Below are 23671 nucleotides of genomic sequence, written 5' to 3'. Positions count from 1 at the left end.
AATAGTACATATAGTAATTTTCAAACTGAAAATTCATTATGTGGAGTACAAAATAATTACTTCAGTTGTCTTTAAAGGTAAAATATAACGCCTTGTTTATTATTTGTTTTTATGATTAGTCATCAAGCATTAATTCTTGTTTCTTATTGTACCATGCTCCCTTTCCCACACCCATTCATAAATGCTATATACTATCAATTATAGTAAGTAGCTCACGATGTATTTAATATAACACTTAAGAACCTATATTCTATACAGTTTGAATGAAGAGCTAGATAAAATTACCAGTAAAAAATAGGAATTGCCTAGTCCATTTTACATTAATGCCATCCAACACTTGACCGTCATGTAACAGAAATCAACAGATAAGTAATCGCGCATCTTTTAGTGACGTTACATATCGACAGTATTCCTGTGTAGACTAGATATGATGTACGTTTAAGAAGAGTTGTCATATGTTGACGTCTTTGTTGGCAGCTACACGACACATCGCTCGGGCTGGATCAGGTCGTATAAAGGTATATGATCCCGTAGAAATATAGGTGTTAAAGACAATGGCGTCAAATTAGAAGCGGCCCTGTGCAAACATGTCCAAGATCCAAAATTGTCTTAATACATCAATTTACCACTTTTCTTTCAGGTATAACTGTACCTATAGAAGCTGTCAATCGACAGCAGTATGTTCGACAGGAATGCCCTTCTTAAAATAGCTTCTTCTCATACGAGAATAGGCCATGAACACCACCTTCTTGCTGAGCTGACACGGTTCTCTTTTCGAATTTTACATCGCCCGAGAACATTTGCTGGCGGAGAGAAGTTACTGACCTGTAAATAAAAGAGCAGTATATGAAATATGATTTGATTGCCCTTTGAACAATCAAACCGCACTAATTCCTCTGTTTAATTTAAATAGCGTTCTTCTGTTAGATTCTGCCATCATTATGGCTATACTGCCAGGGTACAGTCAGATGTTACGCAGTATTTTATCAGCAAGTATCAAAATACCTTCACTGTTGTTTATAAAACGTCGCATGTTTAGAGAGAATACCAAATGAGTATTATTTATACGGCAGTTGCATTCCATGGGTATTTTGTCACAAGCTACTACCGTATAGTCGACCTCGCAAAAAACGAAAAGGGATTATTCTAATATCGTAGCAAGTCAGACTCCACTTGCATTCAGTAACAGGTATTTCGCATACTTCCAATATGAGTATATACTGAAAAACACCTATTTGGTAACGATGTTAAGAAAAAATGTGATTGAAGCTCAGTTATAAAGTAGTCATTATAAATACAAGAAGAATAATTTTCAAAGGCATGGCAAGAATGGAATAGTCAAAAACATAAATATGTTATTATACATAATGATTTCTTAGTATTGATATTTACTTGACGCCGATATCCTGGCACCCGTATTTCAATCCAGTGATGAGGTAGGGCACGTAACGATGGATAGACCCTTTGTCCACTATGGTACCAGTTACGCCCTGGGCTACTCTAACCTTGTCTTTTTGACTCTGGTGATACCTGTGGAAAAAGCAAAAATAGGAAAAAAATTTGCAAAGTGACAAAATTACAGATAGTAATTCTACATATATTGGGGCTTACTGTACTTCATGCAAATTACGGAATTCTCATACATTTATCCTATTCAAGCGTATATTCTGAATATATTATTTAATTAGGGAACAAAGAAGTAACATATATTTGCTTGCAATTCTTTCAGATTTATCGTAGCATAGTGGTACCTGGACAGGGATGCCTTGCCGGAGTCCATCGCATCAAGAGAACCCATTCCGCGATATTTTTTTAAGCGTACGCCGTCCGAATAGAAGTATTCGCCAGGCGATTCGGTAGTTCCAGCAAGCATGGAGCCCATCATGACAGCGGAAGCACCCATTGACATTGCTTTAATAATGTGGCCCACTGAGCTAATTCCTCCATCGGCAATACATGGAACTCCAAAACGCCGCGCGTACTCCGCCACGCTATAAATTTACGCAAAATCTTACCATTGTTATTTTTACGCTCGCCGTTTAGGAATCAAACTAAGTTTCGTCGTATCGTACACAACTACATATAATGACGATATAAGAACTAAGTCTATATTAATACATTTTTCTACATACGTAATGGATAAATAATTAAAAAGTAGTAACCAGGCAGGTAAGCATGAAACCTACCGATATACAGCCGTGGCCTGGGGTCTTCCACAGGCCATAACCTCCTGCGTGATGCAAATTGAACCGGATCCCATACCAACACGAAGACCATCACATCCGGCGTCAATGAGGTTCTTAGCCTGGGCTGATGTGACGACATTGCCTGCAATCACTTCAACCTTCGGATAGGTTGTCTTAATAAACTTGATCATGTCAATCTGATACTTGGAGTTGCCCTGTGACGAATCAAGAACGATAACATCCACTCCAGCATCGACAAGAAGCTTTAATCGCTCTTTGTCAGCTTCCCGGGTCGAAATAGCAGCCCCTACCAGTAACTGCTTATTTTCGTCTTTCGACGCCATAGGGAAATCGCGATTCTTCTTCAAATCAGTACGAGCCATGAGTGACACGAGCTCTCCGTTTGTATTGATAATAGGCAATTTTCCCTTTTTACTTTTTTGAAGAATTTCGTTGGCTTCGTTCAAGGTGATACTGCTGGGGGCGGTTACCAAATCCTTTAGCGGAGTCATTAGTTCACTAAGTTTCGTGCTCAGATGCTCATCCGCAAGAAAATCGATGTCCCTTGACGTGACCATACCAAGCAACTTGCCACCAACCACACCGTTCTCAGTGATAGGAACACCAGCAAAACCATACCTAGATTTAATGTCTAACACATCACTGACACAATTGTCCGGGCCTAGAACTTTTGGGTCGTGAATAAAACCATGCTTGTATTTCTTAACCTTCTCTACCTCCTCGGCCTGAAATTCCCCCGTGCAGTTGTGATGGATAATGCCAATACCGCCTTGTAGTGCCATGGCAATGGCCATATTTGACTCGGTAACGGTGTCCATAGGGGAGGATACCAGGGGAGCATTGAGCATGATTTTCTTTGTGAGCTTTGATGACAGTTCCACCTCATCAGCGGCGAAGTCAATGTAGCCAGGTAAAATCAGGAAGTCGTTGTAAGTAAGACCATCGCCCATACTAATTAGTTGTGCAGCCGTGTAGCCATCATCACTCGACACGGCGTGTTTCGAGGCAGCCATGTTTTTTTCTGAAAAATATAAAAACAGAGAATATGCTCTTAAATGTTAAACATATTTGCCTTTTTTTTTTGCTAGCTTGACATGCAGCCTCACTTTTCATGCCTGCTACTGATAAAATTAATGGCGATTTTTGTAAAACTGTAAAGCTTTTGTTATTTTGATCACGGTCACTGTTAACTTCATTTAGCAAGCCGCAGTTTTTTAACAAAATAAATTGCTCCAGCCTTCATCTTATCCTTACTTACATAGACACCAGAAGCTTCGTCACTAAACAAGAGACCAATTTGCAGGCCAACTGGAAGAGCCAGAGAGACTGACACAGTAAAAGAAGTCCTTTGATCGCGATAAACTCAATTTGTTGATGAAAGGCTTGCCGTCCTAAATAAGATAACAGCGATAAGGTAGTGCGAGATTTGCGTCCCGAGATAACGTTCTCAGGCAAGGTAGACTTGCAGTAGCGATACGAAACAGTCGAAAGAGAAGATAACGAGAACTCTTGCGTATGCGCGCTCGTGAGGGGCGCACGAGCCCGGGCAAGCAATCGGTAATTTGGTAAGGGAAATGAACACAGACCGACGGTGCAGTGACGCAGTCACCACTACGACGACCAGCAGCAACGGCAGCAGCTGTACTGGACGGGTATGATCACGTCGGCGATGCCAGCCGGTGTTTCGTTTGTGATAGCTACTGCTGCCGCCGCCGCCGCTTGATATCTTTGACCTGAGAAGCACTGAGCATTGAGGAAAGCTGTTACATTAGGGCCAGACCAATGAACCAGGATTGGCGAACCTGAAGTACCTCTTAGAGTCTTGCTCCATGTCTTTTTATATCGGTTCACAACATTACTGCAATAACTACGCAAATTCAGATTTCTAGCATAGAAAGCGCCATATTTTTAAGATGCTCACGAAATGATGTTATGCGCATACGTGTTAGTCCATATTTTAATAACATTCAAAACGTACAAAGTATTTTGCGTATAACGACACAGTATGAAGGACATACTCTTGCTTAAAATACGTCTTTTTCTTGCCTCTGATAAGATAAAAGTTATGTAGAGGTTAGAGCAAATTTTAGCTTACGTTACTTTAGCTAGGATTTAAGGCACTAATCCATTGTTATTAATATATCTTAAAACATAGATCGTTTTTGTGGAAGGCCCCATTAATGTGATGCGCCTTTATTTAAAAAAGTAACTATTTAATTATAGCCTTTCAAACTTAACAGATGGCCATATATTCCCGAAAGACATTCGAGCATCATAAGGTAACCAGGTAGGTCTGTATAGTTCAAACACTGCAAATTAAAAAAGATTCTACAATCATAAGAGTATTAGCCTAACATACAACTCACATAAACTACAAAAAAAAATACAAAAATAATACAGAGCAAATAGGACCAATCTACTTGTATTTATGCACAACAGTATGGTGTGGAATCATTGAGTCATTTCACTAAGTGACAAGGTTGTATGAATACCAGCAATTGTACTGCTAATGGCCGCCCACAAGCTTATGGAGCTTTAGCAGGTAAACTGTACATCCGCAAACAAAAACGATAATAAAACATAAGTTATTGGAAATTTTACATATCGAACCCTGCTACTGGCATATGATTGGCGTTGTTGTGGAATGTCACACAAAAGAGTACCTAGGGCAAGTATAACTTAGAAACTGCCGAACTACATGAAACAAAAACGAGTAGTGAAATATCGTATCATCTATTTGCCTACTAAGGTCACGCACTAATCTCAAATATTCAAAATTATGAATGACATAATGATGTCTGCATTTACTGCGCACACTTTTGTGATGCACCTGGACTAAACCAAACATGTCCATCGTACTACACATTTCCGTCTCTTTTAAAGAATAGAAAAGCAACGTCATTGAAGGTGTTCGCAAGATGTCATTGAGAATAGCCGAAAAACAATCAACTCTCACAGAGTCTATAAAAATAATCGTTTAATAACGATTAAGATGCTGATTTTTCACTGATAACCATTACAAGGTGCAATATTGCGATAGCAAGTCATGATTAAACCTACGGGAAATTAAACTTCAGTGCTTTTAGAGGAACGCGCCCCCTAAACTAACCCCAAAAACAACGGTTTAAAAGAAAAGCGTTTGAATTATGGAATCACGGTTGATCTCTATGGTAGCATGTGGCGCCATATAACTTATGGTTGCAGTCGCGTACAAAAAATATAGGCAAATCACCGAAGCAAAAACGATTCGTCTTATGTAAATAATTCTGTCTTAACGCCTGAAGATCAGTCCCATATACATATTGCCACGCACGTAAATGATTCTACTTCATGATGTGTCAATTTCATTAACACTATTCAGTGGAATTGCAACTTACAGCCTGGCACGCGTCAAAACATAGATAAACTCTGTACCATGCTTTGAGTTTATATATATAAAATATATTTAACTCATTCGATCCCATTTGATCGTTGTACTGATAAAAATCTACCTTTTTTCCAACATTAAGCTCATGTCTTCTCCAAAATGCTATATCCTTTTTTCGATGCTATATCGATTTTCCGCACTTTTTTGCCGGTTGGGCAGCAGTGCCTTCTACTATGTGCCTAGCAATCCCAATTAGATGAAGTTCCCCGTTGACAACTGTAAAACTTTTATTTCGAGTTATAAAGAAGATCCCACGATAATTTATCAACTACACCGAATGCAGGACGTGTCTCAATGGTAGGCGTAGTGTAACTCACTATCACAAGAACCACCATTTTTCCACCGCCGATTACTATCGCTTTACAATCAGTTGAGTTGCTGTCTATTCCATTTTGGCCCAGACATATTTTTCGTAATCACTCTATTAGAATGCTTTTTCGCATAAACAGATTATGGCTTATGTTATCCCTGTCGTAAACTCGCTTGTCGCTACACTTCAGGAGGCTTTTAACTTTGAAGTTATTACTGTTTTCCTCATCGTCCATAGAGGACTGCACGATTATACACTTATATGCAGAATTTTCACGTTACTAAAATATCGATCGCAATACTCATATTACCCAAACAGTCAGATAGTCACTAGGTGCAGTGACTGTTTGAATTGGCAGATTGCCGTGGTTAAAGCACTTGTCGTGGCTTATCTGGCCATTTGTAGCAGGTGGATAACAGATCCCCGCTATAAAAGCGCAGCTGTATTTCCTTGAAAATTCTTACAATGTAAACACGTACTTCTAATGCAAAAAAGAGATAGATGACGAAAAATAGAAGCGATCCAAAGTATCAAATTTTTAATAGTAATTTATTCACTGATCTCTTTGTACTTCCTGATGTTAAAAGGCAGAAATCCAATGGCATAGAATATTTCAAATACATTATGTTCCTCATACATACACAAATACAGAAAAGAGCATAGTTCTCTTTGTTTTTATTATTTTCGAAATGAGATCAGTGTTAACTTTGATTAATTGTTCCAGTGAAGCTACAGTTCTAGGCAGCCCCTATCATGATCGCTACTATAAAAAAACGTCGAAACGTCTCATTGGATTCCTGTCATCGATTTTAGCTATTGTAGTCCTTTTTATAACTCGCTTATAACTTGGGCAACTTTTTTTGGCATTCGATTACAGAACGGGGTAGGTCTACGGGTCGATTAGCAGACAGATTCGAATGCTTGGCCAATGTTTTCAGGCTAAAAGATAGAAGTCACTAATTGAACATGTTGAATCCGGCCCATTTTATTGTTGAGACTTATCTGCTTAATTAGCGAAATTCACAAATCATTTATGCGATTTAAAGGCAAATCGGCATTATATTTTCAGTAACTGCACTCTTTTAGTTGATCATTGTTCTGTGTTTTCAAATTCAGATTACTTGTTTTGTTTGATAGCAAAACCCCATGATGAAAACTCTAGTCGTCTTTCAACAGTCATGGGAACGTTAATTACATTACAAATATGTATAATCTCAATCACAATCATAGTAACAGATGCACCACACAAAAAATTAAATTAATATATATGACACCAAACAACATAATCTACCACATTTTTCTAGGTATATTTCAGGTACAGGGATGAGTTAAAATAACAACCTACTCGAAAACTGCTTTAATGTGATTCAAGAGCTGCCAATTCTGAACTAAAAACTAATTCTGAACACAAGGAAAGACCCAATTGTCTACCAAGGTTTTTGCTAAAGCTTTACTAAGCTGCGCTACTTCTCTAAGTACCGGCAAAATTAATTCAAAGGTAACCGGTGGTTAAGAATCTTATGTATCTCGTTGTAAGTGAGTCCCCCCATCTGTCATGTTTTGTTATGTAAAACTATTATTCAGATCAAGTTATTTTGAGAGTACGTTAAGATATCTGATAGTCACTTCATGGGCTAGAGACTCTATAACACATACAACAATCAGAGCGTAGATGGGTAACACTTAGCTGATTATAACCATAAAATATCTGAGTGGAATAGATGATCATGTTGCATCCACTTCTCTTCCGCTATATAGATCAACTTACCTTATTCAGGTCCGACACCGTTAGAGATTAACCCGCACAAACACGCGACCACTAACCATTGGCTACAGACTTCTTCACTACCTTCACTAATGATACGATCGCGGTGGCAAAGTGGACCTGGCTACTGGCAGGTAAACAATTCCTCTTTGCCTGCGTCGTCTCGAGTCAGCGAAACAACACTCGAACCAAAAGAAAATAAAGTTAGAAAAAACAAAATTATCTTCATCCGTTACTTGATTCGTGGGTTGCTATTGTTGTCGTTGTCGTTGTCGCTGTCGGCAGTGGCCGACAACAGCGATACGACACGAGCTTCACCGACGCCGCGCGCTCACTCGCTACTCCCTACAAACGACAACGAACTTCCCGACGACGCACCCGAATGTTGCCGCTGCTGCTGCTACTCATACGGAGAGAAGCGGAACCTGCAACAACGGAACACTCAAACGGAGAAACAGCAGGAGAGAGGCAGGCAGCCGCCGCAAAAACAACACAACACCAAACAGACAGACAACTTTCTCTTTCGCCACTGACGGAGCATGACCTGACCAGTTCCAATGGGAGCTTAGCGATGGTAGGGCGCCTAACTGTGGTGTTTCTGCTACACTGTTTTGTGTCTAGAACGAGACGCCGCCGGCCGGAGTGAGTAGACAGCCAACAGATGTATAAGCTTGCGCTCAACATGCTCTGTCGACAAGAAGCGCATGTTTGTCTGTCCGTTTATCCACCTTAGCTTATAATTATTAGATAGCCTTCTCTAATTATTATGGCAAACGATGACAGGTTGTTAGATGTTCAAATCAGTGAATTGCGAATAATATTTGAGGATAGGCTGCTTTTATAACATAGGCAACTGATAAAAGGAAATTCTCAATCGATCCTCGTATACCTGTAACAACTAGAGCGAGCTTAAATCAATCCACGCAGGAACATTTCTAATTGGCAACTGATGTATTCGGCTTTGCTGGGTGTTACATCCATCATTAAATGACAACTAGGCGTAATTTAAGTAAAGATGAATTTATCTAAATTTTAGATTTGTTTCCGTGCTATTGGCATAGTTTAATCTTAACGTATGCAATCAAAGGATATTTATGGCTGTCTAAAGTTGATCGGATCCTCTATTTTGATAGCAAACTTGGTAGATTAAAGCAAATATTTGTGGCGCTCGACACGACGCAGTAACGCCGATTTGTACGAGGTTCCTTTCGCTAAATAAATGCGACTAACCTACGCGACCCCACCAGTTTAAATTCTGTATGTATAGAATTCATATAGGATTTAAAAAAAATTTATATAATAACAATTTTTTTTTAAAAAGAACCCTATGATATACGGATGGTGGGTAAAAACAACTTACGATAAATAAATATTTTAAATAGAACAGATATGGGAAAGTGAGAACACTGATCAGCACTATGCGCGTAAGTGAGTTCGAGGGATAGCTCTTTTGGTTAATTTTATTAAATATAATTTTCAAAAATCGAATTAAAATCGTACCCTGCTCATTATAAATCCTCTATTTATAATGAGCAGGGTACGATTTTTTCCTTTAAAGTTATATTATCTAATTAAATATCTTGCTGTAATACGGTGAAAATTCTACTGTCACTCTAAAGAGTTGCTTCCAGATATTATTTTAAGTAACGTTATTTTCATCGATTTAGTGAATCGAGTTACGTTAGATCGATTACCGATTACTCATCTAGGTAAATTTGCGTTTAAAAATTATGTCCGGCTGGAGCTACCGACTTTAGTGGATGAAGTTGACAACACCGGCCGTTTCAATTTTGAATTCAGCCATATGCGTCTAATGATAACGATGTCGTTTAAAAGTCACTGTTCTATTCTCAAATTGAGACTGTCGGACTATTTGATTTTTAGCAGACTTCATTGCCATTGTATGTTCACGGAAAAACTATTGACTTTCGAAGTGATAGCACATAGTAATTGTACAGAAAGCATAAAATTATGGATTACAAAACTAGTGCATGACGGACAGTTTATTTTGTAATATATATAGCCTCACTTAATTGAAATAACATTCAAAAAGAAAGTCAAATACTGTTAGACCGCCTTGACTCAGAACGATTCGCCATGTTGGTAGTTATAGATCACGAAGAATTAAAGGACCTAATTTCATATAAGGTTATTTAGATAACTCGTTCCAATTGTATAGTAAAATCACAATGTTCTAGAAGTTGTAATCGATCATTGAACTTTAATACCGCACGTTAAATGAAGAAAATTGAGTATAGCTAAGATAGATGAGTATTTTTCAATTTTATAGCTTCAACGAAGTTGTTAGACCCTATTTGTACAACATAATTTTATCTCTTCTCAGCTATTATTTACTTATTAAGCAATTTTCCTATGGTTTCCGTAAGTTTTTTTTAAAGATTGCCTATATATTGGGAAACTATTTGGTACCTTCTAAAAATTTCAATAACTTAAAGATGTGGTTTGGTTTGAATATAACAAACATCGCGTAACAAACAAAGTTTGAAACGTGCATAGCAGCAAACCGTACATGAAAGAAAAGCAGCTAACCCGTGCAGTTTCCTTAGTGGCTATATGTGTCGAGGTGTCAACGAATAGCTTCGCATCCGAGAGCAAAGATATCCATAAAGCACTTCTTAGCAACACGTTGACAACATTTCCACCAAAAGTAAACACTGATTACCCCCAAACCCGGTACAAACAAAATCACTGGCAGCACAAGAGGTTTTGAGGTTGACAGACTCAGCCGGCGGTGGATTAGACGGGCTTCAAGCGCGAAATTTAAAAGTTCTTTTGGGTCGCCACAAACTAATTGCTGATCTGATAGGATTTTCTACCAAAGCTGCTAAGGCTGAGTTAAATTTGCCTTGAGAGTTATTGTTTGCTGAAAATTACCTGTCCTTGCCAAGCAAAAATGGAGGCATTAAGCATCTTGCAAGGAACTTACTTCAGCGGAGTGACCGCTAAAGTAGTGGTGAGGAAATATTTGGAGCCACAGGGATCTAAAATATGGCCCTATGATTTAGAAAATACCACCTTGAAAGGTCAGCTCGTTACATTGCAGCTTTCTACGTACCTTAACCCCCACCCGCTTTAATGGTTCATCATATATAACCTCTTAACGGCTGTCTCTTCTATCCCACCGCTTTTTGGGCTCGGAACCACGTCGGAGCAGTGCTGATAAAAAGCCGACGATTAAGAGCCATAAGTATAAACAAGTAAAGGCTAAATGAGTTCAAAATCAGTGCACCCTTAACGTCTACCGTCTAACTACAAGTTTAACGACCGTACCAAATGTTCAAAAGCGAAGGTTCCAGGACTGTTACCCTATCCAACCGTTCATTCAAAACCAGCAGCAGATTAAGAGAACAAACATGCAAGCGTCATAAATTTATTCGATCAGGATCGAACGTCTAGCCAATTCTACAAAAGTATATCCCCTATTAGTTTAACTTTAACCATAACGTAACTTTGCCATATCATCAACAAGTTTCCTCATTTAAACTACCTACTAGTGAGACTATACAATGTAACTTGAACCCGATCGGAACTACATTTTCGTGGTTATAGCAATGGTTGTGCCATGTGAAGCACAAAGTTGGTATTGTCAGATATTACCATACTGACTCTAAAAGATTGCGCTATTTTAGTCTCTCAGTTCTATCGTGCTACAGGTGAACTTGTTGGCAACATAGCTAACCCGCTATGATAGTAAAACATCTAGATTTAACGTTCTTGGCAGGTGACGAACATTTGTTCTGATTGATTATTTTGTAAGATAATAATAGTGCCTCATAATTTGGTAAATAAGGATAATCACAGTTACTAGTAGTGGCTTTACCGTTGACGTGCGCCGTGGCTTCTCCTTACGTGAACATGCCAATTTGATCACTTGATGCTTGGGATGTCACTTGAGATCGATCCAGCCTTGGACGTTTAACTAATTTGCAATTAGGGCACTCCTTAACGTGTGAGATTATAGCATCTGCAATATTAAATATTTGCTGAAGACTCTTGTATTAGCATATATACGATGGATATTCATTTGCAGTCTTAAAAAGAGTAATAGATATGTTTTTTTATTACCGACTTTTTCGGAAGAAATGTAAGAATACAATCCCTATTTTGGAAAAGAAATCCTTTAGGTAATGTATTTAGGCGAAGTGTCTAAGCGCTTATAGAGCTCACTGTTGACATTTCAGGTATACCTGTTGAAACAACTAGATATCGTTTCAGTATATGGAGACATGATTACCAGATGGTGTATTTTCTGCTGCTAAAATGTTTGCGTGTATGTGTTTGTTAAAATGCCTGATCTACTTGTCATCACTGGCAATGGCTACATATAAGCATATGCCACCAGATAATTATCATACTATTATGCAGGTTTTTTTTAGAATAAGATTTACGCTAAAACAAAGGTCTCTTAACAATCTAAGGCCCCTTTTACATCTGCGTAACATATCCATACATAAATATATATGTTGTATATACCTTTAATGTGTATCCATGAAAACACTTTTGCCCCACAGTCCCCCTAAACGTAAAAGCATGTTGAGTACCTGTTCACAATTTTTTTGGGGTTTTCCTTATTATTTGATTTACTAATGATAGTAAAATATACTATTAAACATGCTTTACATTGTCAGTAAAAGGTTATATTGTTCTAAATGCTCATAACTATAGTGCTCGCTTTGTTATTCAGCTGTTCAGGATTTTGCAAACTACTAGAGATTTGGATAATTTGATTTTTGTCCTTTTTGATTCCTACACTTTTATAACCTTTTCACTTAGTTTTAAATTTTGACGTCTATTTTGTAATAAAAAAAAAATGTATTAACATTGGGTACACCTCTTCGCTCGATAAAAAAATTTGCTTTCCTATCATATGTACAAGCTTCTTGCTGGAGTTAAATATGCTGTTCCTCAAACGTTTATTTAGAAAACTCTGTTAGCGGTGCGGTAGAATATATGCAGAAATTAGCAATGCTCATCGACTACTCCAAACCTAGTCCACATCTAATACTGGAAAATTTAGTAATATTAATAAACTATTGAATTTAAGGTTTCTTAGATTTCTAAAAATAATTTACGAATATATGGAGACAAGTATGTCCGTGTTCCGAGTGGATTCCTTGTATTGCGGCACAGTTCCTGAACGATTCCGGTGTTTGGAATCCGTGGCTGTTCATTATTGTATCAAAACTAGGGATTCTGATTTTTATAGCTCGCGGTCACTGAACAACAGAAGTTAGGCGACAAGGCTGAACCTCACATGTTTAACTACGTTAAGCCTGGTAAAAAGGGTAAATACACAGGACTCAAATTTAGTTTTTGATCCAATTATATATAACAAACAGCTATGATTCAGACTGTAATAAGTTTCCACTTTTATTACTGTTCTCAAGTGCCACCTTTGTCATATATTGTAACACAGGTATGGTCGAATAAAAAACATTTTTACTGCTATTTTTATTGCGTAAATAAAACAATACCAAAAGCTTTTGATTTTAAGCTAAATAATCTCTTAGTGAAACTGATTGTTAAGGTGTGAAAAGTTGTAATTTTACTCACTGAAATAGCCATCATTTTGAAACGGCGCTAAAAATATATATATCAAAGGATATTAACAGGTGAGAACTTAGTGAAGTATAGGAGTGCTTCGTAGTACAAAATTTGTAACATGTGATGAAGTAGTAAAAGCAAATGTGGCTCCGATATCTATTGCAATGATGTGCCAGTACCGGAACCAAATGGCAGTCATCATTCAATCAATTTCAAAAAGCTCGAATTCATTTTTCCCAAACATATCGTTTGGGCTTTCAGGACATAAGCGAATGTAATTGGTGAATGCTTTCACTGACAGGAACTTTCCTAGCTGAAAAGTATGATAAAGTATGATGAGTTTTACGGGTTGACAGAGATACACGGCAAAGGTCGGTTCTATAAAGCCATTATGTGCTGCTTTGTAGTGCAATTATTCTGGTATCAGTATAGAACAATTCGTCGCATCCGCACTTAGTACGAACGGATGCGATGCTTGAGCACTTGAAGTGGGCTGAGAATTTTTTTTTATTCTTAAGCATGAAGATGGGTTTTCCAAGATATATGAGGTCAACCCTACTGATAAAAATTCGCCTTGCCAGTTTGCCACATGTATATACATATATTTTACCTGCTTTACTTATAAATATCAAACAAAGTTTTCAACGCATGAGCTTCAGTGGGTTTTTTTAGTTCGTTTTTCGGTCGGTCTTTAATTTATAATATGGACCTCATTATACTAATGTGCTTTTCTTGTCGTCGGATTTACACTCAGTCCAGGCGGATCGGCCGAAAGAGCAGGAGGTACGGAACCATTTCTGCAGAACTGTACGTACAAATTATTAAAGCGAAGTAAACGGCCTGTACTCAAATGCAACAAAAGGGTCTTTGATGCCATGTAAATGCTTGATGGGGATGCTCTGACACTGATTCTTCCATTGATGTCTGATACAAAACACTTTGCCGTAGTCTAAAAAAACAAAGCCAGCTGATTTGAAAATATTCACTTCGCTGCTCTCTTTTTTCTTGCATCTTTTATTCATAGTGTGGTTTTTTCTTTATGAATACCGAGATTTGTTAATTTCTACGAGATTTTTCAAAAAATGTATATATATTTTGAATGACTATAACATCAGTTTGTATTTACGTAAAATTAACATTCAAATTGCAAAAGGACTTAAGTAAAATATGTAGTTTTTCCCCCTACCGGGATATTTTAAATACATTCGAATTAATACATTGCTGAAAATGGTGGGCTATAGATTTACAAACTTCAGCAAACGTTTCGTTTGGTTTGGTGGTGCTCTCTAGCTGAATTACAGCTTTCAAGTCATCCAGCGTCATCGGTTTTATGGCATACGTTTAGTATTTAAGGTGTCCTTATAAAAGGCTCCTTTAACGTCAGGTCTAGAGAGAGTCGGATAGGGTATGCTTCCTCCGGGAAACTTCTCCGTCCGATCCGCCTGTTTAGAAGACTCCTATCACTTTCTATCCTTTTATCAAAACGATAGTGCACAGGTGCTCCGTTTTGTTACAAATAAAATTTGCCATTTTCACTAAATTCCTTCCCAATTCATGGTAGAACAGGTTCCCGCGCTCGCTTTAAGTAACTGGTACCAGTCACTGTACTGTTAAGAAAGCATAATTCAATTAATCCTTTATTTGAACTGTCATGCCACACTGTACATCCTGGTAAATTTACATGGTTTTTCTGTATAACATGTGAATTTACAGCTTTATATGCAACTTTATCGCATCAAACAATCCACTAGAAAGATTATGCGTTTTGTGTACATTTTTCGGAGTACCATTTGCAAAAAATTTTTTTGGCCCAGATCATCATTATTGATAGCACGCACCATTTGTGAAGTGTATTTTTTCCGTTTAACGATTTTGAAAAATCTGGAATACCGATGTTTTGAATATTTTGCTATTTTGCTAAAACCTTTCAGTACTTTTGCTTGCTTGGTAAAGGCCATTAACGTTCTTGGCCGTTGCCTATGAACATCCTAAACTGTCTTATCCGTTACAGGCTTACCTTTTATTCAAGTAATTTTTATTCGCATGGTGAATTTGCCTAAAATTCTGATATATCTTCGTAGTTCCGGTAACATTTTAAATTAAAAGTTAATCTAATTTCATTTAAATCTAGGTTCATTTAATATTTGCAGTAAGTTACACTTTGAAAACAGAGAACAATCATATATATGTGGCTCGTTTAATGGTGGAAGCATGCTTTCTAATCTTCGATCGGGCAAATAAACACCGTTCTTATTAGTTACCATTCGATAACTACTTATTACTAATTATTCCGCGCGTCCACATTTTCTAGCCTTCATTTTCACGCATCCTCACCGACGGCAGCCATCTTGGGATTTTTTTCATCATTTTCCGTTTACTATAGCCGAACGCTCATTGTTTTAGAACCCTTGACTCTGGCAATTGTTTATGTCAGAAATAACATACGTGCTCTCTATTGCACCTGACCAGAATCTGCTACTATAGGGCTTATTCATTTTGGACAGCATAGCCAGTGATGGACTTCCTCATGTAAGCTTCTTAGGTGAATATAATTATTATATTATACAATCGCTACAACGACACTAGCGATACGTTGTCAACCGTACTGCACATAATTGTAACATGTATTGCACTTCACAAGAGAATCCCTAACAGATATAAGTGGTAAGGTTTTTTGCAACTTCTTGATTTTTTGAGTACACATTTGATAGTCAGACTTGATTTCGCTGACAATTATGTTAGTTCTTTTATAATGAAATTAATAAGGTATCAAAGCTCCGCAAAATAAATACGGAATTAAATTCGAACTTTAAGATGAAATCGTTTATTGTGTGTTTCTTCAAGTTCATACAATACTTTATTGTGCATTTTATGTTAAACACAGGATACACCTTTTAAATTGAGACGAAATTTATATCGTCGGTTTAATTTTTTAAATATTTATTTAAATACAGATATTTGGGTAATCTTTTTTGCACAAAGGCATTTCTCACGTACGTATTTATTCAACGTACTTGTTAGCTTCTTTAAAATACTTTATTTTTAATTCAAATTGTTTTCAAATAGTTAATAAAACGTCAGTCTCTTAATTTCGGAATATTTTTAAATTATTGAAAATAGCTTTTTCCGGTTTTAGATTTAGTTTAAAGACAAATTGTGTTCCATCGAATGCAGTATTCATCCACGTTCGCCACATTTCTTAAGGTGTAACTATAAATAAAAAAGTTAGTTCTAACCGAAAGAAATAATTTGAGCCCTTTTTCCTATGTTGCCGTTGATTATTGTTTTACATGGATAGTTCCCTCTAGAAAATAAACTGAGTGTTCTTTCAATTTGGAACCTAAAGCACCTCAGCTTTTAGCATAAGTCTGGAGCAGTTGATGAATCAGCGTGTTTCGCCTAACTTTTGTAGCTTAACATATGCAATGCACAAACTGAGATGGAGACCAATTATACGAACGATTATAAGCTTTATAGAAGGGCCCGTCTGATCCAGTTCACGGACGCAACTCAACGCTTCTCAAGCATGAAGCCAACGTTAACAACTATCTTTACGCTTTCAACAGGTAACAATTATGCTTTCATTTAGAGTGCACTCAATATAACCTATCTCAATTTTGGAATTTATTATTTTATGGCACACACAAAAGTACTTAAAGTTTTTCCACGTCATTGAGCCAGAGTAGGGTTCCTGATAGGCAATACTTATTCTAACTGCAGGCATCGCATCCATATACTATTACACATGTACTTTATTTTTTTCCAGTGAAATTATAGCGTAGTTCCAGGTATGAAACCTACAAAACATTTGCTTCTGGGTAAGACAGATTTGACGAATCTTAACATGAAATAGCACAAAAAGCTTTTTGGCAGCTGGCTCTTGGATTTACTTTTTAGAACAGACGTTGAAAGAGAGAAAAGTTGACGAAGCTAGAATATTCATGCTTAAAATAATGTTAAAATATTGAGAAGGCGCAGCGATCTCTTTTCTTTTATTGTTTTGGTACTTGGGGGTCTTTTATAGACTCTTTAGGAATCGCGTGGAGATTGATTTTAGTGTAGCGCATCGATTTCGGACTTAATAACGTTGCTGACGGGTCTGTCCAGCAACAAGGCATTGAGAAACAGCAGACATTCGCTCATATTTCGAAGGCAACCCGAGAAAAGGTAGTAATTGCCTAAAAAAAGCACAAACTCGTCATGGCGAGTTGTGCTTTTGTTCTAAGAAGGTGGTAGCTTTACTCCAATATCAACAATAAAAGATGAACCCATCCTTGTACACATAGCCCGCCAAATGAGCACTCTTTAAAGGAACTCACGTTTTGCACAAAACGTAAGATAACTTTGTGTGGCGCCGTTGCTTTATTTCCCTCAAAATTAATACCGAAATTACGCAGGTCTAACTCGAATCTCGTCGCGGCGGTACTGAAGGCATGTATTGTACTATCGTGTATCGTGATAACTAACAGTTTGAACTTTATTGCATAATGCTACTACTTTCAATCAGATATAAAACTTCCTTATATATATATATATATATATATATGGCTTGACTTCAACCATGAGAACTAGGATAGCAAAAACGCAATAGTCAGAGTTATTATAAGGAAAATCTTTGTTAACGCACTTAGGCATTGCTTTTACAGATAATCTTTTTCTAATCAAAGTTACTTAAATCTTAACATAAAGTCGAAATCTAGATTTTAGAAACTCTTGTACCTCATACTTCTACAGCAGCACGACAAACATGTCCCGTCAAAACGGTAAAAAATTGTATATAATAATGGTGCAAAGCTTCGACTGAAAAGAAAAAACTAAATTGAAAAGTTCGAAAAGTCAAGGGAAAATCACTATGTTAGGTTTTGTGCTGAAAGACCTAATCATTTGAGCAAATTATTTAGAAATCTCGAGTATTGCTTTTATAAGGTAAGTTCTTTGTATGTAGTATATAGTGTAGAGACGACTGATTGCGGAATTTGGTGCTTGTGTCCAAAATATAAATACAAAGTAAACGGACAGCCTGCCCTGATTCCTTTTCGGTCTCTATAAATGCCATGCCAATAAAAACTATCATTGAACTTTACACAATGCCGATTCTAAGTAAGAATTGGTCACTGTTGTCATGTGAGAACAGAAGAACGTCTCTACGTATGTTTTTGACTTGCACAAACTATGCAGCACTTATATTTCTAATTCTTTTACCTTACGGACTTGACCGAGGTAAACAAGTATTATATTATACATAAACCTAAATGCTAACACCTTTTCTTCTCTTATATATATATATAATGAACTTGATAAGAGGTTGAGGCAGTCTCCAGTGGTCGAACCTTCACTAAATACATGGTTTATACGGTGAGCTGTCTCCTCCGCTGTAGTGCCAAAATCGATCTCATATTATCTTCTGATCACAGATCTTCTGGCCTTCATGGCTTACAACAACTCGCCTTTTTAAAGTGGAAATTATAATATTCAAATGAAAGTTTCAGGATTCAAAGGGTACAAAAAGTGTCACGAAATATCGCATCGTCATAAAATAACTATATCTGTAATATAAGTTCAATGATTGTCACGTTTCATATTGAATGATTTAGTACATTATTACTTTGAATGTATTGATTGCCCTTAAGATCGTCATGGATAATAGGATTATATTTTTGTCGTAGGATCAATTACTGTATTTAGACGTCTTTTTCTAGGCATTCAAAAAAAATTGTTGAAAGTGAAGAAACGACCTCAAGAAGAAACCTGTGAATCAAAACTTATTTTTCAAACGTATCATCTCAAAAATAGATAGTTTCGTCATACAAAAAAATTTGAAATCTAATAAAAAAAACGCTACCGTATCGTGTAGCTGAACAGATTCGATCCATTGTTATACAGTACCGTTGTCAATGCTGTATAAATATTGTCAAAGATACAATATGTGTGTAAAATATATTACGTGTTTTTAGTTCAATAACAATTTCGTCATTAACGTTTATTTGATATTTATTATGAGATATTTGCACATATTGTACAAAGCTGCTAATTTCTTTAGCATGTAACGGCAAAAAGAAAAACCTTCATCAAAAATAATAGAAATATTTGTTACTGGTAATTATTTTTATACAATAGTTTACATTTATTTATGGCATAGCAAAACTTATAGCAATAACCTCGTTAAGACTCTTTAAAATACCCAGAGGTGTCACCTTCAGACTACTAACAGTCGCCTGACTTCCTTGAACTGTAGGCATAAAGTCATCGTGCTCATACTGACTTTTACAGAATAGAAAAACTAGTTCATTGGAACATTTTTTTCATCGCGACGGCGTATTTCTTATCAAGTGCGGTCACTCTCGAACGAAGGTTTCGTATGGACTCCTGAATCATAGCGTTATGTGGCTCCAGGTCTCGGGCAGCAGTGAGGTCTGCTTCCGCTTTTTCATACTCCTATTAAAGCACCAATATTAAATCAAATGAATACCACACATTACTAGTTCAGAGCGGAAATAAAATTGTGAAAAAAGTGATTTTCAAGTCATTTTTATAATCGAACCTTGTCATAATGTATATACACATAACCTTGACACAAATATAGATGTGAGAACATCTTCTTAAGATCTTGTATACGTTTTGTGCATTTAAGTAATTCAAGTTGTTTACTCATATATAGAATCAGAATATCAGAACAATATAACTGAGCCAATAATAAAAACTTCCTCCTATTTAGTCAGAGCAAAAGTTACTTGTGCCAGTTTGGTTACAGTTTGAATTACGTAGCGATGTAAACTTGGTAATAATAGTCAGTTTGTTAAGTATACCTGAAGATGCATCAGAGCAGTACCTCTCCGATAAAGCCCCTTTGGGTTCCTTGGGGCAATCGCAAGCGCCTTTGAAGCATTTTCGGCGGCAAAATTGTAATTTTTCACTTTTAGCTGGCAGGCACTCATGTTGAGATAGACCAACGTACGTAACTGGTTGATGTTCATGTTCTATCGAATATTAATTCAACGAATAACAACAATATACATAATCATAAACATTAATGAAGTGAAACAGGTAACCGCGTAGAAGGCCGTTCTTAAAAAAAATTGCCTCAGGAATAACATAAGATCGAAAGGATGACATCAATTTGACATAAGTAGAAACGTTCTTGTTCTATTAGAAATAATAGTGAATTTTTACGAATTTGGCAAGGGAGTTTGAGATGCAGGCCTGGAGAAAATAGGTCGAAAGTAATAACGATATATCATCTTTGATGAAACATCTTACTTGGTCGTTATGCTGCACTTCCGGTATGTCAAGTGCCAATGAGATAATATACTGAAGAGCTAGTGAAAATTGTCGAAATGCCCATTCCAGCTTCTCGTTAGCGAACAAAGATACGCCGTGGTCCTTGTGCCAATTTGCTAGGCGCCACTTTTCCGTTGTATCCATTTCGAAAATCTGTAAGCGAATATGTTGAAAAGCCATACACGCATTTAACATATCGATTTAGTTAGTTTCTAGGTTATGATGGGCAAATACGTCTTTCAACTAATGCGGAAATTCGGGCACGCGTTTTAAATCAACGGGTCTGCGTTATTTCATCAAATTCGTTTAGACTAGATTTGGTAAGAAAAAATGAAACGTAGAACTTATATAGATCTGAATATTGTCATTATTTACAATCGAATACGTCAGTTTAGTGTTTATAATCGAATTATCATAGGACCATTTTGATATGATAAATTAAAGATACTGTGATTTGGTAATTTCATATATACCTGGCAGCCGCTGAAATGCTTCAGTTTTATTAAAACTTCCTTTCTTGAACCCCTACCACCGGAAGGATCTATTTTACCAATCTCGATTCGGGTTTCTTCGCCAGGGCGCATCTTCATGATACATTTTTCAAGAGCTAGACGTTCGGGATCGCTTGCCAAACCTAACGTTATCATTGTCTTAAAGGACAGACGCAAATGGTAGATTAGAGTTAAAATGTTCATGAAGCGCAATCCAGAAGAGCAGCCACATAGTATAAATGTTAATACTTTTTCAAGGAAAACCTATAGGCTAAATGAATTCTATAGTATTTAAGGACAACGTATATCTAAAAAGATGTATTGTACAGTTGTGCCTTACAATTTTTGTTTTGATCTCAATTTGATGATCCTTGATGAAGTCCTATAAATTGACTTATTATGTTGACGCTATTTCATTAAAAGCACATATATTAGAGCTGAGTTCTGTGTTAGCTCAGATATATTGTCACTTAAATAAACTTATGACATATTGGCGCACAAGATAACACTCAAAGTGACAAAATGCAGATTATTCCAACGTAGCTACGATGGCATTTACTACACCTGATAATTTTTGTGAAATGTATATTATAAGTACAAAAAATGCAATACATTTTTATACAAGCCAAACAATTGAATAAAGCGTCAAGACAAATTAAGGCACTAAGTAGTTCATGACGATATTACGTTGAAGATTTCTTAGATTAAAGTAAATTTGTAAGATAATCACCTCAGTCTCCGAGAAAAGATGTTGACGATCGTTCGAGATTTGTAGGTGGCAGACAGCTCCGTCAGGCGGTATCGTATACTCTACTCCCTTTTTAACTACCTCGCATCGAACATCCTCCTGCATGATGTTCTAGTCCGTTTTTGTTACTTCAAGAATATATGTCCAGCACGGTACCTCACCGTACGAATTTTATCGACGCTTTAGTTTGAAAGCCGTCAACTAAGAAAGCCATTCAACCCGTTAAAAGGCCAACCCGAGCTTACGAGTCCACGAATATCAACTTTCACAAGGATTTTATGTTTGAGTAGTTAGTGTTTTCGATAACTCACGTGCGTTATTCAAGTATCATAACTTGGGTTTCATGGAGAAGTCTGGCGACTATATAAAATCTAATGCCCGCTTTGTTTATTTATGCACTTCGCTGTTCCTTCAAAGAGCATGCGGGGTCTTTTTCGGCGACACAGTATATCAATCCGAAATCATTCTATGCATTTATACAAACTGTGTGGTAATCAGGTTGAGTTTAAATGGGAGATGGATTATGATCGAAGCAATACAAAGAAATGCGCGCTCACCTGGTCAGACAAAAAACCACAAGTATTTCCTGTTATCAGGCTCCAGCTGTTCTAAGGAAAGCTGGGCGCCTCCACGATACATTTAGGAGTTATATCCTCGAGGATTAATTGCACTAATAAGAATAAATAGAAGTTTTTTTTTTTTTTTTTCTAGCAACTAGTAACCGACTCTTATGAAGCTACTTCGGCTGTTCTTCTCAATCGAATCCCACGTTGGCGCCAAATGGCGTGTTGTATCGAGATGAAATGGCGCGAATTTTAGATTACATCTTTTGAGTGAGATTTGAAATCGTATTAAGAATAACCTACCACTATACAATATACATTCGCACAAAGTGTGTCAAATAAATAAGAAAACTAATGGATTTAGTGAATCGTCATTAAAACAACGTTTTGAAATTCAACATGAATCTTCATGCGAGCTTTGATGTTGGACGCTCACCGAGGAGTCAAACAAAAAACCGAATATTATTCATATAGATCGTTTCTTGTGGATCTGTGGGGATGACAATATTAATCCCTCAGAATTCACAAAAGCTTGTTGAATGTAGATAGATATTGTAATTTTAGTGGTGTTGTATTAACGTACCGATTTATATATTTCGCTATCAAACAGCTGGTTTTAAAGGACATGTGCCCCAATCCTACGATTTATCCGTGGTATATTTCGTGGTCTAGTTATTATGATCTGTTTATATAGTTCATTAATTACATGTTTAAATATCCACTAAATGACGTGGTTTTTTTCGTAGGGTTAACCCCAAGTAAGGACTGGACTTGGCGTTTTTCTTTTTTTTTTTTTTGGAAGTCGTTAAGTAGAAACATGCTTCTCCACATTAAGAGGTACGTTTTTGCATCGATGCTGACTTTATAGTCGCGGGAAAATAACGGACAGTCGTATTATGGAAGTTTTTAAGCTTGCGAAGATTTGCCTGTAACAGCAAAAGTTAAACTTATATCGGGTTAGGCCTTTGGTTGGAGATAAAGGCGTGCACCTTCTAAATAGTTGATTTCTGGGCTGTAGGCCCATATTTTTACATATATCTGATTTTCAGTTTTTTTCTAAAAAATATTCACTTTAACAACTTTCTTCAAGGCCGGGGGAATTTTTTGTAGGAAACAAATCGACTTAAAAATTCACGTAATGCATCCATTGCACTTAGTGCACGTTTGTAAATAAGACTAGATTAGCAAATAATTCCTTCAATTATAAATAACTTTTAACTTTAACTTTTTTTAATTTTTACTTTTAACTTTAACGAAGTTTACATGATGGCTAAAGTTAGTCGAATAATGTCATGGGACTTACTTAAGTTATATGTT

General features: G+C 36.7%; 2 protein-coding genes across 5 annotated transcripts; both read right to left on the bottom strand.

The window, feature by feature from the left end:
• Nucleotides 1–65: 65 nt before the first annotated feature.
• ras (Inosine-5'-monophosphate dehydrogenase ras) lies at nucleotides 66–8113 on the bottom strand. Of its 3 annotated transcripts, XM_022841869.2 has the most exons (7): nucleotides 7713–8113; nucleotides 3466–3950; nucleotides 2187–3228; nucleotides 1752–1991; nucleotides 1393–1530; nucleotides 746–825; nucleotides 66–577 (listed from the first exon to the last, which is right to left on the bottom strand). In XM_022841869.2, the coding sequence occupies exons 3-7, from the start codon at nucleotides 3218–3220 to the stop codon at nucleotides 561–563; spliced, it is 1509 nt and encodes a 502-aa protein (XP_022697604.1). In that variant the 5' UTR covers nucleotides 3221–3228; nucleotides 3466–3950; nucleotides 7713–8113; the 3' UTR covers nucleotides 66–560. The 3 variants fall into 3 exon arrangements, with proteins under 3 accessions (XP_022697604.1, XP_022697602.1, XP_022697603.1); XM_022841867.2 differs by having other exon boundaries at nucleotides 66–825; nucleotides 7713–8107; XM_022841868.2 differs by lacking the exon at nucleotides 3466–3950 and having other exon boundaries at nucleotides 66–825; nucleotides 7713–8107.
• Nucleotides 8114–19247: 11134 nt separating this feature from the next.
• Nucleotides 19248–23065, bottom strand: LOC111265304 (uncharacterized). Of its 2 annotated transcripts, none has more exons than XM_022841863.2 (6): nucleotides 22349–23065; nucleotides 21774–22053; nucleotides 21026–21202; nucleotides 20532–20705; nucleotides 20081–20251; nucleotides 19248–19709 (listed from the first exon to the last, which is right to left on the bottom strand). In XM_022841863.2, exons 2-6 carry the CDS (start codon nucleotides 21894–21896, stop codon nucleotides 19560–19562), a joined length of 795 nt encoding a protein of 264 aa, XP_022697598.1. In that variant the 5' UTR covers nucleotides 21897–22053; nucleotides 22349–23065; the 3' UTR covers nucleotides 19248–19559. The 2 variants fall into 2 exon arrangements, with proteins under 2 accessions (XP_022697598.1, XP_022697599.1); XM_022841864.2 differs by having other exon boundaries at nucleotides 21774–21992; nucleotides 22349–23063.
• Between the last annotated feature and the right edge of the window lie 606 nt (nucleotides 23066–23671).

This window comes from Varroa jacobsoni, unplaced genomic scaffold, assembly GCF_002532875.2.
Source record: "Varroa jacobsoni isolate VJ856 unplaced genomic scaffold, vjacob_1.0 scaffold_953, whole genome shotgun sequence".
Lineage (NCBI taxonomy): Eukaryota > Metazoa > Arthropoda > Arachnida > Mesostigmata > Varroidae > Varroa > Varroa jacobsoni.
Note: the sequence above shows the minus strand (reverse complement) of the source record. Positions and strands in the feature narration are given on the sequence as shown.